Genomic DNA, 18800 nt, shown 5'->3' with positions numbered 1-18800 from the left:
TTTCGCTAATTTTAACATACCACACATGTACATGTACATATCTGCATCCTAGTGATAATGTGGATCATCATTATCATCACAATGGTATGGCTTTGGCACAAAAACCTGAAATGGTCATCAAGCTCACAATGATAGTTTTATTTTTGTACGATTCGATTCTTTTTAACATGGGACAAGAAGAAAAACATTGCTTAACATTTTGTATATGTGTAGTACAAGGGTTATGCCAAGAACTTTGCTTTATATCCAGTCCAACGTGAACCATTATCAAATGACAAGAGAGCACTTCAATGGATTTAAACAGACAACGCTCTCAAATTTAGACATGAATGGGTTCTTAAAGATATCAATTACAGGCTGCAATACCGAAAGAACTAATGCCAAAGTTTAACATTTAATTTTTACTTCATCTGATTTTTTTTTATCATCTGGTGTTCTGAAGAATGATGCCCTTTTGAAGGACAGGACGAGACCTTGAACAAAACTCTATATGTACCTGTAAATGCTCCCATTATAAAGCGGCATCTATTTAATATGTTATTCAATATGCTAATTTATTCACCATTTCAGAAGAAGAATACTATGACAAACCATGTTTGCATACTTAGTTCATGGCCGATATGCCATGGTCATGTCACAGATCGGGAACCTACACATAGCTTATTATGGATTCACCACTGAATAGACAAATACGCAGTTAGTGTTAAATTTGCCACTGTTGACAATAGCCCTAGAGACTACATCAAGTCTGCAACACAGAAGGGCATGCCTGCACGATGACAAAGATGTGCAGTACATGTGTACTCTGCCCGATGAATTATTTGCAAATCCAATCCAAATGAATGTGCAACACACGTGTAGGATGACATGGCTTTTCATACCCTACATGTACATGGAGATTTGCCCAGATGAATAAAACGAAACCTTTGTGTATATGCAAAAGATAGAACATTTCTGAAAGATATGTATGTAGTTGTATGAAGAAAGGCACATTGGGGGGAAAATTATCAGAATTTTCTCATTTATAAATGAAAGTGTTGTCGTCGTATCAACTGTCCCTGCAGACAATGATCGCTAAGCGAGAACTGTTGCGTGATTATGAAACTAAATGTGTTCTAATACATATATGACATGAGAACTATTAAATACATGGTCCCTTGAAACTGTCTGTCAATGAAAATGTGGGGGTGGGGGTGTGGGGGTGGGAGTGGAGGAGAGGGAGGAAGAAACCTTAACTAGGAGTCAGAAATGAATCATGAAAATATATATGGGTGAACTGTACATGCTATGTACAACAATCACATGACATCTTTGTTGCAATACACGTAGTATACAGCTGAGAGTGTTTTTCACAAAAAACTACAAAGCCATTTATGACCGCATTAAAAATGCAAAAAAAAAATGAGTTATGAAAAAAAAAATATATAGGTTTGTGGGAAGCGGTATGGGGAATAGGTTCACCTTAGAAAAAGTCACCTGCTGAGTTTTTTGCAATCAGTTTGTCTTTTACAAAAGACAATTTGTCTCTCTGTATATGAGACAGTTTTCAATGTCTGCTACAGGAGAAGCATTCGCATTAGCTCTTAAAACATACATGTATGTGTAAAAGCGATATCCTGATTGGCATGATCACACGCAATAAGAGATGAGTTGCCCTGTGTAACCACAAAAACCCCTGTTCGAGAAACGTACATATATGTTTGAATGTGCTGTCATGGGTCTGCAGTACCAAGTGGATCATGATTAACAGCTGAGGCATGTGACTCACTATTGTGACTTCGGCATGCAGTTCACTACTGTGATTCAGTATGTGACTCACTTCCTTGACTCATGCATGCTTTGTGTCACTGCTAACATGCACCTTGCAGCAAAAAAGCTCCCTTGGCTTTTCATCTCCAACAGCACTGTGCATCATTTCTGTATGCCCAAAATAAAACCCTGAAAGATGAAGGAATGCACGTTTTGGCTTGTCCTTAGAGTGGGTGCCCTGCAGTTGAGCTTCGTCCACCCACTGTTGTGTCCCGGTCACATGGCACTGGCCTGGACCAGCTGTCCAAGTCGCCCACATATTGAATTTGTTTGCCGAGGTTCTATCACAGGATCTCCACCAGTCTTTACGAACAAAGCTGCACTGTTTCTGATTTCATTTGACAACAATCTCCTGGTGTGACAAAAAAACAAATCATGACTTTTTGTTTTTTTTTTCATGCAGGCACAAGAAACCAAACCGTGCTTTGAGATCATTCAAAGTTCTCGTACAAAGACAAAAATGGCGTTGCATTGGTCAAAACTTCAGAACGTGTCCTTTATCACAAGACCACTATTGTCGTAGTGGTTTAGGGTTGCTGAAGAGCCAAGGAGGTTCTTTCCGGAACCCAGGAACCCGGGTCAGTCCCAGCCATTGTCTTTGATCATGTGAGCCAGCTCTATGATGAACTTCCCCTCTTTGTACTTCTGGCTTGACTCAAAGGCATGCTCCTGCAATATACAAATTACAATAACCAGGAATTAAACTCTGTAAATCTGTAGATATTTGTATGGGTTTAGAAAGAGTTGGGACAGATTCCACCAGAGTTACAGTCAGCAAGGATAGTTATGGGCTTGGTGGTATGGCTAGCTGTGACTCAGATATGGCTATTTTGACCTCAGGTACTGTCAGCCAGTTGGGACTCTGGTACATGGCTATTTAAACCTCATGTATCGCCAATCAGGCTTCCTGTATGGTTAGGCTTTGGTATGGCTTGGTGGGATTCAGACACATGGCTATTTGCACCTCAGGTACAGCCAGCCAGGGGAATAATGTACCTACATGTAGCAAGGACAGGTATGGCTACATACAGGTCACTGGGAATCAGGCACATGGCTATTCACACCTCAGGTACAACCAGCCAGGGGAATACATGTACCTAGCAAGGACAGGTATGGCTACATACAGGTCACTGGGAATCAGGCACATGGCTATTCACACCTCAGGTACAACCAGCCAGGGGAATACCCAGCTGGGATAGGAATAGCTACATACATGTCACTGCGAGTCAGGCACATTGGCTATTCACACCTCAGGTACAGTCAGCCAGGGGTATACCCAGCTGGGACAGGTATGGCTACATGTCACTAAGAGTCAGGCACATGGCTATTCGCATCTCAGGGGTATACCCAGCTGGGACAGGAATGGCCACATACATGTCACTGAGATTCAGGCACATGGCTATTCGCACCTCAGGTACAGTCAGCCAGGGGTACACCCAGCTGGGACAGGTATGGCTACATGTCACTGAGAGTCAGGCACATGGCTATTCAAACCTCAGGTACAGTCAGCCAGGGGTATACCCAGCTGGGACAGGTATGGCTACATGTCACTGAGAGTCAGGCACATGGCTATTTGCATCTCAGGGGTATGCCCAGCTGGGACAGGAATGGCCACATACATGTCACTGAGAGTCAGGCACATGGCTATTCGCACCTCAGGTACAGCCAGCCAGGGGTATCCAGCTGGGACAGGTATGGCTACATACATCTGACTGAGAGTCAGGCACAAGGCTATTCGCACCTCAGGTACAGCCAGCCAGAGGTATACCCACCTGGGACAGGTATGGCCACATGTCACTGAGAGTCAGGCACATGGCTATTCGCACCTCAGGTACAGCCAGCCAGAGGTATACCCAGCTGGACAGGTATGGCTACATACATGTGACTGAGAGTCAGGCACATGGCTATTCGCACCTCAGGTACACAGGTTCACAGGGATTACATGTATAGTGGGTATGGCTTATACAGTGAACACTGTTGAAGCCAGGTGGCTTGTGGGTACCTACAATGTATTGCAATGACTAATTTACACAATCTTCGGGTTTTCTCCACCAATGAAACTGACCACTGCCGTATACATGTCAGTGAAAAATTCTAGAGTATGGTACAGCAGTTAAACACCAATCAAATATATACTGAACATTTGATGCTGGTACAATTTTCAACAGGGTACAAATGCACTCCAATGCACTCCAATGCACGTTAAGACAGGTTCAATAAACTACAGCTTGGCGTATAAACTTTTATCTGCGTCTCGCTGTCCATGGTGTGGCCAATCAGACGGGCTCTGTACTGAGAGCTGGATAATCGGGCCTGCATATTGATCCAGCAGTTTGCTTCAAGTCGGATCAATCCGCCACATAAAGCTGCCGGCCTACGTGCCGAACACCAGCATACCTTCCTCCTAACTGGCAGCCACGACGCTGCCTAAAACCTCTTCCATTAATTTTTAGCAGCTTTATTTTTTTTTCCTCCCCCCACCTGCCTTTCCCGGAGTTCGTTGGGTTTACATGTGGGAAGTGTCACCCTGTAAGTGCCAGCTTAGTCCTACCGATACACAGTTATGGTATTTCATGTTTTTTTTTTCACAGTGTGATTAAGTCCGAGAGTGTCAATCATATCATCATTTATGGCTCAGCCCAGAATTGCGTTGTTCATGTTTCTTGGGGTGAGACTCTGTAGGGCACAATACACATCACATGTATTTTATGGATTGATTTACATTAGCAAAGTTAAATATATCATTGTCAAGAATCTTTCATTCAAGAATTTCTTGTCCATAAAGAATGGGCAAAGATCACAACCTTCTCCTGGAACCAGTAAATACTAAAATGGAAAAGCAATGAGGAGTGCACCATGCACAAGTACACGTTAGGTTAATCAAGGCTGGGATGATTTTATCTTGCTGTACAGGTATATGTACACATAACTGGCAACTGGTTTAAAACATTACCCAGTTAATATCGACAATAATAATACATGTGTACATGATTTGAAAGTATTTATAAAGTACTAACCAGGCAAAAAGCTTTTCAACAGCTTTACCACAGGCTCGTTATTGGTAAGCTCCTAGCAACCAATGACATTCCACCAGCCTTTGACTTCTTTGTATGTCAACACTTTGACAGTAGTTTATGGATATGCTGGTGAGACCTATTACGTCCTAGCAAAGCTTAAGATTCTACAGCCATTCCAGTATCACTCCACACTGACAGGCTCCCTTCAGGCAAGTGACAAGCAAACCACTTGCAGACAAATGGCAAGTTAACGGATGCAGCTTAATGGTACAGCTTGCACAGTGCATTCGCATGTCCAAGTATGATGCCAAAGTTGAGGTAAGAATGCACAACAATGAATGAACAATTAATTAATTTTATTTAACTGGAGTTTTACGCCGTACTCAAGAATATTTCAATTATATGACGGCAACCAGCATTATGGTGGGAGGAAACTGGACAGAGCCCCAGGGAAACCCATGATCATCCTCAGGTTGCTAGCAGACCTTCCCACATATGGCCAGAGAGAAAGCCAGCATAAGCAGCAGCTGAGACGATTAATGTTTTGGCAGTATTTCATCCATATCACATTAGAACCAGGAAATATTTATGCCTTTTCATGTGAGAATGAAAGTATAAAAACTAAACAAAAAAAAAAGAAAAAAAGAGAGGGATGCTTTTCAAGCTAGCTAAGGACAAGAAAGAAACAAACTGAAAGCTTGCACATGGCCAGAAAGAAAACCCTAGCCTTTTTTAATAAACATACCTAAACCTTCGTTAACTGTTTTTTTTTGACTGACTGATTGATTGATGAATTTAACAAATTGCCTCCCAATCTGGTTTAAACAAGATCTTGCCCATAAACATACTTAAGTTTAGTGGCAGACTTGTTGTGCACTATACATGTACATTGTGCATACTAACATCCCACAGGAATTTGACCTGCTTAATGCTTAGGTATGGTCATCACCCTTGTTTAGGGCTAATGGGTGATCGTGGCCTTTGTACCATGGCTAATGAAAAGACAGACGATACTAACATATTTATAGTCCAAATCTGAGAGCCTCCAATGGAGCTTTGGAAGGCCATTCACACTCTTTCTTGGAACAAGAGATGACTATTAACAAGTCTGGGACACCGAGCTTGCCAAGTCTGCTTAAGATAAGACAGGTTAATTGCAGCTTATGGAAGAGCAGAAGAGCCACACTTAACCTGCTGTCACCGACAGATGCAGTACAAGTTAGTGTTCAGAAGTCATGAAAGATGCGTCACACGGGGGAACAGACTATGGCAGAGCTAAACAATCTGTCTTCGTTTGTCATGTCAGATTGAGATCAACCTAAAACATGTTGATCATCAAGTGTTTCTGACATCAACTTTAATAATGAAGAGCCATAATGTATGTTCATACAGCATGTCGGGCCAAAACAACCTGTCACAAGCTGAGTGGTCAAGCATGATCAAACGTGACTGAGCACGAACAACCGTGACTGAGCACGTTGGACTTCGTCCTGGAGTTCAGTGTCAGTATGCGCCAGGAAGATCATCTCTATCAGCCAGATGAGATGCACTTGAGCGGCACACTGTGACAAAGCTGAGAATCTGACTGCTCAGAAATAATCGATGAACGTGCAGTCATTAACTGCAATGCAAACTCATTTAAAAATAAAAATATATTCCAGGACTGAAAGGACATGTACATCTCCTGCAACGACAACATCAATGCTGTTCTCCATTGACATGACAGAGCTGCTCATTGCAGCTAATAAATCTGATCTGATATTACATTAAGCACGACAAGTTTAATCTGCATCAAGGAGACAGTTCATGAAAAAAAAAATACACAACAAATAAATATACAGGTAAATAAATGTACAGTATGAATATATAATGGGACCCAGGAGTCTCTCACCAATGTGGACGATGTTAGTTCAAGTCCAGCTCTTGCTGGCTTCCTCTCTGGCTGTAAGTGGGAAGGTCTGCCACCAACCTGTGAATGGTCGTGGGTTTCTCCAGGGCAATGCCCGGTTTCCTCCCACCATAATGCTGGCCGCCGTCGTATAAGTGAAATATTCTGGAGTATGGCGTAATACACCAATCAAATAAATAAATAAATAAATAAATATATAAAGAGTATGTGTTCCTTACATATTTCCAGCCAAGTGTTGTCTTGCAGCACTCACAGTAGATGTCTGCCACGGCATGCAGGCCCGTGAGTAGTACCCTCTCCTCAGCTGGACCACATCCCACGTTCACCCTACACAAACAGAAACACGAAAACATAGTCCGATTTTCAAAAAGTAATCTCTCCACTTTCAGGGTTTTCCTGTGAACATAATGGACATCACGCACGTCTCTGTGGACACTTTTCTATACATTTACTTTCTTGAGGCATTTTTCATTAGCAGCTATGAAATTTCATGCACATGTAAGGTGACACCAATTTTCTTTTCAATTTCACTAGCAAGCAGACACTAAATATCATTTATCCAAAAAACGGAAAAGAAACAAAACTGAAAATCCACCTTTCATTTTGTCTGATCTTGATATTTATAGATGATTTTCCTGCAACTACATAAATATGTTTAAAACAGGAACAATTACTCAGACAGCCTATATTTCACACAAATTAGAAGATTCTCCAGTTTTCATTTTTACTTGACGCCCAACTCCGACATTGAAACAAAAAAAAAGATTCATTCTGCTCATAAAACAAATATTTAATCTGGTGTGGTCTTGTGGAGAATCTTTTCTGTCTAAAGTAACTGAGAACAAAGCTGCGTAGCTGTTCATGTATGCCTTTGCATTGCTGATTTAGGGTGGTAATGTGGTACTCAATCATTACAAGAGACCAAAAGTCAAGCTGGGTTTTCCCCGGGGTTTCCTCATAATGCTGACTGCCATCGTATAAGCGAAGTATTCCTGAGTATGGCGTAAAACAACACCCAAAAAAATAAATTAACTACTCTGGTTTAGGTCCTCAAGTTGTCAGGATACCCCACTCAGTTTACATTAGTATCTAAAAGAAAAGGACACATTTATACCACCCATATCTTAAATGAAAGACCTATACAAACTGTGTGGAAGTTTTCGTAAGAAAGAAAACCGTCATTTTCTACAGAATCCACTGATTTGAGGCTCGTTGAAAGTCCTACCATGTTTTAGGCTTGTCCAATAAAAATCCTACTAGCGGCCTATAGGAGACTTCTAAAGCTTTGATGTTTAACTATTAAATACTCTAATAACAAGTGTACCTCTTTCATTTAAAGTATCGGTTGTATAAATGTTGTTCTTTTCTCTTAAAACCATTTTCAATCCAATATTAAAATTCATCGTGTTTTACGGCACCATTATTTGAAATGCTGGTTCACCACGACAAAAATGAATTAATATGTCTGAAGTCGTGTGAAATCGCAATTATTCATTCGCTAAAATGCCATGTAATTGATTTACGTATACATGTTGCCACCTGGGACATCAACCTCCATGACACACGCTTAAGACAAGACACATGGCTAAGGTAATACATTAACTCTTGCACAATGTTCGCCACCACGTAAACATCTTGTTGTGATGACGGACAAAAATACAATCAGGCATTCCATCCACTCTCTCTGACATCAGGGACTGAGCAGCTGATAGGGCAATTAACAAAATTCTCTCAATTCCCACCCTGCCAGGGAGCACTCCTACAAACGACACATTCCATCCCACCACCTCTTCATAGTACCACCCTGCAACCAACCATTCCAATATACCACCGGATGTTGTAGTATATACATGTGTATATAAGGCCAGCCTTAAAAAAAATATTTGTTGGGGGTAAGCCAACCCTATCTACTTTGGCTGATGAAAAAGACCTATTTTAAAGAAATCAACGTCAAAGTGCTACTTCAGTACCAAGAGAACCCAGACTGAAATAAACGGAAAACCATGGGTCAAAAGGATTCGGGATGAATAACAATACTTAACTCCAAAAAGTGGTGAAGAAACATCATCGTAAGCATTTTTCATAAAACTTTCCAAATGTGTCGTAATAATATTCTTGGTGTGACGATGAATTCGGCAGATACATGTATGACATCAGCTAAAGCAGTCATGTTGGAATGTCATGAGCATTTGAGAGTACCGCATCATTTGTAGCTACATGTCAGCGATGTGTATCATCATGTCTTTTTCCAATCACACCAGGCCAAATTGGAAATGACAGAAAGCTTTTGCTTCCACACTACCCACCAAAGTTTGTGCCCTGCTTGACACCTGAGAATCTCTTTCTAAAGAGAAAACAAATAAAGAAACTGCATCAATAGCCCAATAAAAACTTTATTTACCTATTTGATTGGTGTTTTACGCCATATTCAAGAATATTTCACTCACACAACAGCGGTCAGCATTATGGTTGCTGGCAGACCTTCCCACTTACAACCCGAGAGGAAGCCCAGCATGAGCTGGACTTGATCTCACAGCAACCACACTGGTGAGTGGCTCTTTTATCAATGCGACGTGCTGGCATGCTAACCCTTCAGCCATAGAGACAGCCAATAAAAACTTAAAAGACTAGGTTTCATTTTGGTACGTCAGTCGGGTTCCCTGCAACAAATATATTTTCTATGATGGCCTTAAGTAAAGGAGCTGAATGTGGATGTGTTGAGATACATGTTCTAGGGATTGGCCTTCTTCCCATCACTGTGACTTACTTGCATACATGTATAAAGTAGCACCACGTAGCACAGCCTGCAGACATGCCACAGAAAGAACAGCCCACTTCAATCAAGGACAAACGTAACCTGAACACTAATTACCAGGTACTTGTTCAGTGTCACAGGTGTTTACAGAAGAGTTACAGAACTCATTTACTCAAACTGGTTTCACTTCCTGTGTTAGCCATGGGGAAATGGTGGTGCATTTAAGAGGGGTAGGCATGATGATATGATGGGGGTAAGGAGATCCTTAGGCAAGCACTACCACGATTAATGCTAAACTTACAGCCTCAATGTGTGGAAATAAGAAACATACATGTACAAATACCTGAATGATCCCTTTTTTAAAAAACACAAAACAAAATAAATACAACAACAACTAAAAAAACACATTCAGTAATATAAACACAGGAAATGACAAAGTACAAATAGTGTTTAAGTACATGGGTGACATAGAAAACTAGTGGAATTTCCTTTTTAGACACGTTTTTATTTATTGTAGAGACACATGTAGGTAAAAGGGAAATCTCAACACCCTGTTTAAACAAAATGGGGAGAGAAATAAAGGACTATCAAGACGTCTTTCACATTTCTGGCTGAAGGTAAATTAAAGTACACCTACATTGATATGACATTGAATGTGGTCGCTGTGAGTTGAAGTCCAGCTCACGCTGGCTTCCTCTCCGGCAGTACGTGGGAAGGCCTGCCAACAACCTGCAGATGGTCGTGGGTTTCTGCTAGGCTCTGCCCGGTTTGCTCCCACCATAATGCTGGCCGCTGTTGTATAAGTGATATATTCTTGAGTACAGCGTGAAACACTAATCAAATAAATAAATAAATAAATGACATCGAAAGTGCATTCATGTATCTGATTGGAGTTTTACACAGTGCTCAAGGTTATTTTACTCATACTATGGTGGTCAGGTCAATTATTATTGTGCATGTGTGTTATAATTATTAATTTATTTGATTGTTGTTTAATCGCCATCTCAAGAGTGTTTCACTTGAGTAATATAACACAGGCCATAACATATACACAGTAGGGGGTACATGTAGTGTGTAATTACCTTGAATTCCCTGTTGAAGCCAACCAGCCGATACAGCATAGGTTTTTATGCAGCAGTGCACAAAGATTGTGTGGTGTATGTGTGTGGGAAGCCAGTTTCCAGACAGATATTAATATATCATTACTCCTGACAAACAAAAGCAGGGATAAGTTGGCATCTAAGAGGTGCTGGAGTCGGCTCGATATCTAACCTAGTTTACTGAGATCAGACGGGAGGGTGATTCAAGACAAGCTCTGAGAGCCTATGGCCTGAGCAAAGTGCCATGCGAGGATATGAGGCCGATTTGAATGAGTGGGGAGGGGGAAAGGAGGGGGTGTGTGCGGTGTGGCAATCTAGGATAAAGTGTCCAATCAATAAAGACTTGGCAAATTTGCCGAAGGAAACATCGGCTGCCTGCAGATCTACATGGAATTGGCTGACCCATTTAGAAAAATGCCCCCACCCCCCTCACCAAAGCACGTATCCCAAGTACCTGACAGATGGAAATAACCACCTGCCTAAATATAGCCTCTCTGTACAGCAGCACATGTAGTTGTAGGTAAACCCCCCTCAGCCTGCTGTATACATAGCCTTACCTCATCAGGGAATATCTTTACACTATACAGTTACATGAGAGGCATCATCCTGCAGCCCTGTAGCTACCAGCTGGTTCTCGTACTCTAGGTTTCTGACCGTACATTTCATCATTACCACGCAATAAAACTGTGCAAGTGTTTTATATATAAATGTACCTTTTCCCAATTTTCAGCCATCTTTACCTGGCCTGCATACATGTGGGTACTCGTACAGTAAGACAATACTGCCTCAAATAATTTGCAGATACAGTATGTAAGTCTCATTCCATGTATATATGTGCATGCTACATGTACAGCAGACGCTACATGAACAGCACATGCTACATGTACAGCAGATGCTACATGTACAGCAGATGCTACATGAACAGCACATGCTACATGTACAGCAGATGCTACATGTACAGCAGATGCTACATGTACAGCACATGCTAGAAAAGCTCCACGACATCTATTTAGTTCATAGTTGCTTGATGTATTACTCAAGATTTTTATGCATGGAGGAAACCAAAGTGACCGGGGTAAACTACCAACCATTGGCAAATTACTGAAATATTTTTCGAAGCGTAACACACAGATATGAACATCACACCAGTAAATGCCCACACGAGCATCGACAACTGCTTATGTCACCAAGGCCCCACCGAATATTGTGAGTGCAGGAATCTACAAATCCCCTTCCTAAAGCCAGGTTTGAACCCTTGCATGTTGATCTTAAGTGACTGAAAGCACCTTCAATAACCACTTCTCCAACACCCTCACCCGCTTCAAGTTTGTAAGTCTAGCTAACACCGAAACAAGAGCATTAATATTAATTTTACATGCACATGTATACTGCTTAAATAACATGTCTTTAGCAGCACTTTCAATTTCCACATATACCTACATACATACATACATGTACATATTATATATGAATATATCAGCATCCACATCACCTACAGCTACATTACTAAATTATCTATACATCTACCGGGGGGAGGTTGGGGGGGGGGGAGAGAGTTCAAAAGCCACTCTGTAACTTCCACCAATACACAGTCAGACAAAGGTGCACACATCTGTCATCCAGAAATACCCAGGAGATTTTGTTATGGATGACCAGGTAACGGGTCTTTTTCACCCCTGGATTCCTCTTCCTCACTACTACAGCACATAATGCTAACCACATACGCAGGCTGTACAATATGCATGTATCCATGGGTGATTGCAACTACAGTTTTCCTCAATGACGCAATTACAAAAGAGTACAAGTGAATGATACTATTTAACCAAATTGTATACATGTATAACGCTTGGTGATCACATGATCCTACTCAATGATTACCCAGGTTATTCCCACCATAACGTCAGCCATCGCCATACAAGTGAAATAATCTTCAGCTTGGCATAAAACACCAATCAAACAGATAAATAAAAACACTCAATGGCTATGTAGTCATTAATATGTGTTTGTTATAGGGTCAAATCACGATAACTTGTTCATTCGAACAGGCTTTGGGGACCAAAAGCTGGGACAAAAGCCAAATACATGGAGTGTTGAAATATTGATTTCATTTGACTGGTGTTTTACGCCATACTCAAGGATATGTCACTTATACGATGGCGGCCAGCATTATGGTGGGAGGAAACTGGGCAGAGCCTAGGGGAAACCCACGACCATCCGCAGGTTGCTGGCAGACCTTCCCAGTTATGGCTGGAGAGGAAGCCAGCATGAGCTGGACTTGAACTCACAGCGACTACATTGGTGAGAGATTCCTGGGTCATTACGCTGTGCTATCGCGCTTATAAACTGAGCCCCCGAGGCCCCAAGTGTTGAAATACACAGACACACTAAGAAAATAAATAATATGGAAGTACACAAAATAACCATGAGAAAAAACACAGTACTTGTGAGTGATCAGGATGTATTCTGGTCAGGGCAATATTCTTCCACGGTTTGACATCTGATAAACCAAGTACTTTTCTTTAATAAAAATCACCTTTCCGTCCCACTGGTTGTTTTATCAGTTCTGTATTTTCAAAGTGTCTCACCTCAACTTGGCTTTCAGATGAATTTGGTCCACCCAGAAACATTACATGCATTTCACCCAGGTTTTTACTCAAAACATAAGTAAGAATGGCTACTCAAATATATAGGATTATCAAGACGCACCATACTGTTTGAAGTGCGATACATTATTCCGCAAATTTTAACAGCTCAGGGCTCGAGACAATTAACATCTCATTAATATAAAGTTGTAATCTCATGTATACATTTATACATCATGTATACATTTACCTATTCACTTCCGGCATACAGTTCAATGGACTGCTCAGGGAGACGGCCTATTCAAGTTCTAGGTCTTACTACAGGGTGTCCTGAAAGTCGTGCACCATCCTGATTTTTTTTTTTTTTTTTTCTGTGTTTCAGATTTAATACTGATTCTAATTTTTTTCCCTCTCTTTCACAGTTAATTATGGCTAATAAACTAACAGTACAAGAAAGAGCTGAATTGGTTTTTATGTTTGGAAGACATGGGGGCAACACACCGCTATGTAGCTCAAGCATTCAACCTCATCCTGGGTGGTGCGCGACTTCTGGGGCCCCCTATTCACATGTGCATAGTACATCCCTGCTGCTGTACAAAAAGTTCAAATTTCTTCATTCATTACACAGTACATGAATCTTTCCCACATCAGTTTTATACAATCACTAAATCCTTGCACTCGGTTATGTGCATGTACATTTATGTGGTAAGATTTTTATCCGGCCACAAGGAAAGGTCAAGCCTACAAACTGTGTGACTGACGCACGCAGCTTGTGACCAACATCCCACTCACCTGTCACATACAGAGTGACCACAAATCAGGTAATTAACTCTAGTACCTGAGACGAACTAGTTAACAGCTATTTATACCAGGTATAAACAGGCCAGATCTTCACAGGTGATTTTAAAGACCCTGTTCAGATTAAACTGAGAAAAGGTCACTGAATAAGATACTTACAAATCCACCACAGGAATACGGTGCGATTGTTAAAAATGTGTTCGTTGGGCATAAACCGAACGACAACCCCAACATTTTCATTGAAATTCTGATAAAGCTTTTCTTTTTTTTTTTTGTTCAATATTTTTTTTTCAATATAAAATTACTTAAAATGGAAATTCTTTTTCATCAGCCAGAGCAAAAAAATTCCCCACTGTCATACAATATTTTTTCTGAAAAGGTTATACCCAAAAATATATTTTGGTTTTTTAAGGATGGCCAAATTTTAAAGTTGTAAGAGCTGTACTTACACAGAGTTGAAGAGGTATGCCCGCCCCTGACTACCCTGGAAAGACTGAAACAAAGATAAACACACAGTAACATCTTATTTTTACACACACCATTGTGGTATTTTAAGCGACAGACAGGTATCTTCGTGGACATAGTTTTTTTTTTTTTTAAAACAAAATTGGGAAAGTATATTAATGCTTCCACATGTAAGCTACATCTACATGTAGTAGTATGTAAAATATCAAAGTATCAGACTCCTGTGTCATTACCATGTGGAAACAAGAAATGAAAACTACTTGTACATGAAGAAAAATAATTACATATACTGAAAACAATGGCAAGCACAGGTACATTAAACACGAATCAACTGTAACAGCAAACCTGTTGAATTTCGATACAAACACAAATTCAAAAGCCAAATTTCTTCAGTCATGTACACAACTATCAGTGCACTTTACAGGTAAATCTACCTGTGGGATTCACTCACCTTTGATATAAGCTCATCATGATTGGCCAGGTGAGCCCGGCAATGCACGCAGCTGTAAGTGCGGTAGCTCTTACTCGGCAGGTACGCTTGAAACGTCTTTACCATCTTGGGCGCCGAATAGGAACATGAAAATGATGTGGGGTGACAGCCCAACATGAGGTCAGCCAGGGGAGAAATGAACAACAGGAAGTGATGCTCAGATGAGGTGGAGGCTTAGGCAGAACACTGCCAAGATGTGCGCCATCCAAACAGGACACTTTGCAGCTGTAGTGCCTCTACCTGCTGGGGAAGTGTATCAGTGACAGCTGGGAGACGTGTGGCCAATGTGGTAAGTGGATGCTGGCTAAGGTTTGACCACTGGTCACTCTTTAGTCTGTCCACACCTTCTGCCAGCACACAGCTTATCCTCAGGCTCTCATCAGTGCTCAGGCGGGCGCTAATCTCCCTTTTGTCACCTCTCCTGTTAATGAGACAAGGACATTCATGGTAACCATGGCAACTGGTACAATGTAAATTAGGAGTCTCACCTGACATGTGCACATGGTACAGCTTCACACAAACACATATACAAGTATTATGCAATATCACCTACAAGTACATATCCTCATTTAAAACAAAACTGTATGTACAGTTAACAAGTGTCGCACATGCACATATAAACTTGAATTCATTAAACCTTCCAAACATAACAGGGGAAGTCAAAATGCATTTATTTGATTGGTGTTTTATACCGTATTCAACAAGATTTCACTTATACAACAGCAGCCAAGATTATGGTGGGAAGACACCATTCAGAGCCCAGGGGAAACAGACAACTATCCACAGGTTGCTGACAAAATCAAAATGTGATCTAGGCACCCAAATTACATGCAAACTTCAATAGAAATCATAAAAACGTTCCACATTAGCCAAATTAGATATGCACATGATACACACATGCGCATACGCAAATATGACATGTGGGCAGGCCTACAGTACAAACTGGCTATTAGCCTGCTAGTTGTGAGCCTGTGGAACAGCAGTGGATCATACTTAGATAGTAATGGCTCATCGACTGGTCACAATACACAGACTACATGTACTTTAGTAACATTATACATGTATGTCTCAGCAAAATAATAATGAAAGACAATGGGGGCATACTGCAGTATGTACCACATGGTTGCTACCAACAACACTTTTTCACGTCTGCCCTGGAGACTCGAAATATCTGAAGGACTGACCAGTTCAGATGCATGTACATTTCTCAATACAATTATTAAGACATCCTATCCTGGAACACATTCACAAAGCGTTTACCACATTGTACCTACATGTTACACAGAATGACCACACAGAAACCAATTTGTTTACATAGACTACTGCAATTAACATATACATACAGCACTCTTAATACGAAAAGTTATATAATATACAAATTTTGCATAATTCACCAACTGTGCATTTCTGACATAAGCCTGTGCAGTCTCACTTCCTCCCTCTTCGTCTCTAATCAGTAACAGAACGCACAATTGTGTGCTCTTGGTGACATGACAATTACTTGTATCTTCCGGTTAGATAACAGCCAGTCAATAACGTACTGATGTGTAGCGGTTAGCCAAGACTCATCCTGGTAAGATATTCTGATTTTCTGGCCACCCCTATTGAACCAGGATGCTCATGTATAAGCACGCATACAATGTACAGGTGTGTGTATCCCTCATCAAGTAAACTTCACATATAAACACATGTGGTATTTTTGTTGTACCCTATCATTTAACTTGGTACATGTACATGTTTTTGTGACCATAGGAGTGCCTAAGTGCATTTGACACGCCCTTTTTTTGACACAATCAACCAGGGGTTTATACATGTCAAAATCTTAACTACCCTATCAGAAATACTGAGTTTTTTCAAGGTCGTTTTGAGTTTTTTAAGACCTAACTGCTCTGTAATAGTGCTATAATGAGTTCTTTTTTTAAATATCTAACTACCCAAGGCCAAAATGAAAATATTGTTTGCTTGATGTTACAAGCCCTTTATAGCAAAAGAGGGTAAGCAAGTATTTTTTATTCTTTTTTTTTTTTTTGCAGACGGGAACTTCCTCAACACTGATCAGAACACAGTAGTAAATTCTGTCACCCAATATTTGGCAATTCTCAAAATAAATGGTCTTAGATCTTTACAATAAAGTATAAATAATAAGTAAACATTAGTTATTTATTAGTACAATTTAAGTCAGTTTGTACTAGTATTTTCAGGTCCTGTACAGAGCAAGTGAGCATGTGAAAATGTAACCAAAATCCTGCCTGAGTGATACTTTTGACAGAGTGAAGTGCAACCTCATAACCTTGTGAAATAAAATCTATACTGAGAAATCCGTTTCCATTCTCCTAAATTTTCTAGTTTTAATTAAACTTTGTGAGATTTACAAGATTCTTCCTTCATGTGAAGGATCAAATATTTATGCTGTACTCAATACATCATTCAATGTACCTGCTTGTTTAACAGTATGAAGAGTGTGAACACACCCAAAAGAGCCTCAGCTCAGATCACCAGCTTAGTTCCAATTTACACTGTCCAAAACATTTGTAGATGAGGAAGAGGAGAGCCAAAATCATGTTGTGTTGCATGAAGATTAAGGGATGGAACACATCAACTTTGCATGTGAACCTTCTTGCATCTAATATTCTCCTGCCCTTTCTATTGTCACTATCTTTGTTTCCACTTCGCAACAATGTATCAGTAAACAGATACATTTTCTACCCACCAAAGCATCTGTCAAAGGTGACATCAATGACAGTTCCGGAAATTATACCAATACATTCTGGGCTACATGCTCCCTAGCATAGAGTTTTGACTCTGAGAAAAGCTATCCACAGCTGACTAGCATTTTTTTTCAAATTTTGGGATCTCCCAAACAATATTTTTGCATGCCAACAGAAGGGGCTCATCTGGAGGCCCCTGATACTGTGAAATGGGATTAATACAAAACATAAAAGGGGCTCTGTTGGGGATTCTTTGATAACCTATAGGTTTAAAACAAATATCTTTCCTTTGGATCATGTTATAGCAGGTATTATGATGTAGTAAGGCCTCAATTTGTCACTGTGATTATAACAGTCCATAAGTGAGTTAATTTAATTCACAAAAACTTGGAGATCTACATAAGTGGACTACAGTTATAGTTTGAGCAACTTGCCCTTGGAGGTATGGTCAGTGTTTGTAAACATTTCAGGCTGGTTATAACCACAATTATAGCCACAATTCTCACCAATTCAATTTTGCGAAATTAGGTGTGTTTTTAAGGTATAGTGTGGCAAAAAGAACTGGATCACAGAGAATTCCATCTTTTGCTGTCCTAAGACAATACAATTTCCTTGAATATTCTACAATGATTATCTCACAAAATGAGTAATTAATTTGAAATTTCAACTCCCTATGGAAACACAATGACAATGGTCGCCAGTTCAGTAAGGTAATGAAATATATGGCCATGCTTTTTTTAGTGGGTACCCAAATGGATACAGGTGAAGAACACTTCACAGGTAGGCCTATTTGGATGTATGGGCATCAAATAGGGTATACCTGACGAAGCGTTATGAGGCCCGCTTTGCTTAACAGTGAGGGAGGAAATTTTAAATCTCGCCCTTCATCTGTTAACAGAGTGATGATCTCAAATGATCGAGGAAAAAAAAGTAATTAAATGACAATTAAAAGACAAAATAATATTAATTTCTATGTCCCACCACAGTGAACTTTTGCATTATCAGCTGCCCCGGTAGCTCAGTCAGTAGAGTTTCTGCTCCAGGTTCCATCCAATCAGCTATTTATATGAGTGATGTCAAAAAAAATAATTTGAGACAGAACTGATAAAGACGTGCTGCGTTTTTCATATTTCACAAGAAGTGTCTTTTTCAGAATTCCCTTTTATT

The 18800-nt window shown here is 40.3% G+C and overlaps 1 protein-coding gene across 2 annotated transcripts in view; it reads right to left on the bottom strand.

Annotated features, from left to right (window-relative positions):
- Positions 1-492: 492 nt before the first annotated feature.
- Positions 493-18800, bottom strand: part of LOC135476562 (protein yippee-like) — a 44174-nt gene continuing 25866 nt past the window's right edge. For both annotated transcript variants that reach the window (XM_064756621.1, XM_064756623.1), the window contains exons 2-5: positions 14887-15346; positions 14420-14463; positions 6954-7062; positions 493-2478 (exon numbers count right to left, since the gene is read on the bottom strand). In XM_064756621.1, coding sequence (XP_064612691.1) covers positions 2389-2478; positions 6954-7062; positions 14420-14463; positions 14887-15042 — 399 coding nt within the window. In that variant the 5' untranslated portion in view covers positions 15043-15346 and the 3' untranslated portion in view covers positions 493-2388. The remainder of the gene's footprint in view (positions 2479-6953; positions 7063-14419; positions 14464-14886; positions 15347-18800) is intronic.

This window comes from Liolophura sinensis, chromosome 10, assembly GCF_032854445.1.
Source record: "Liolophura sinensis isolate JHLJ2023 chromosome 10, CUHK_Ljap_v2, whole genome shotgun sequence".
Taxonomy (NCBI): domain Eukaryota; kingdom Metazoa; phylum Mollusca; class Polyplacophora; order Chitonida; family Chitonidae; genus Liolophura; species Liolophura sinensis.
This window is presented reverse-complemented; position numbering and strand designations above follow the sequence as displayed.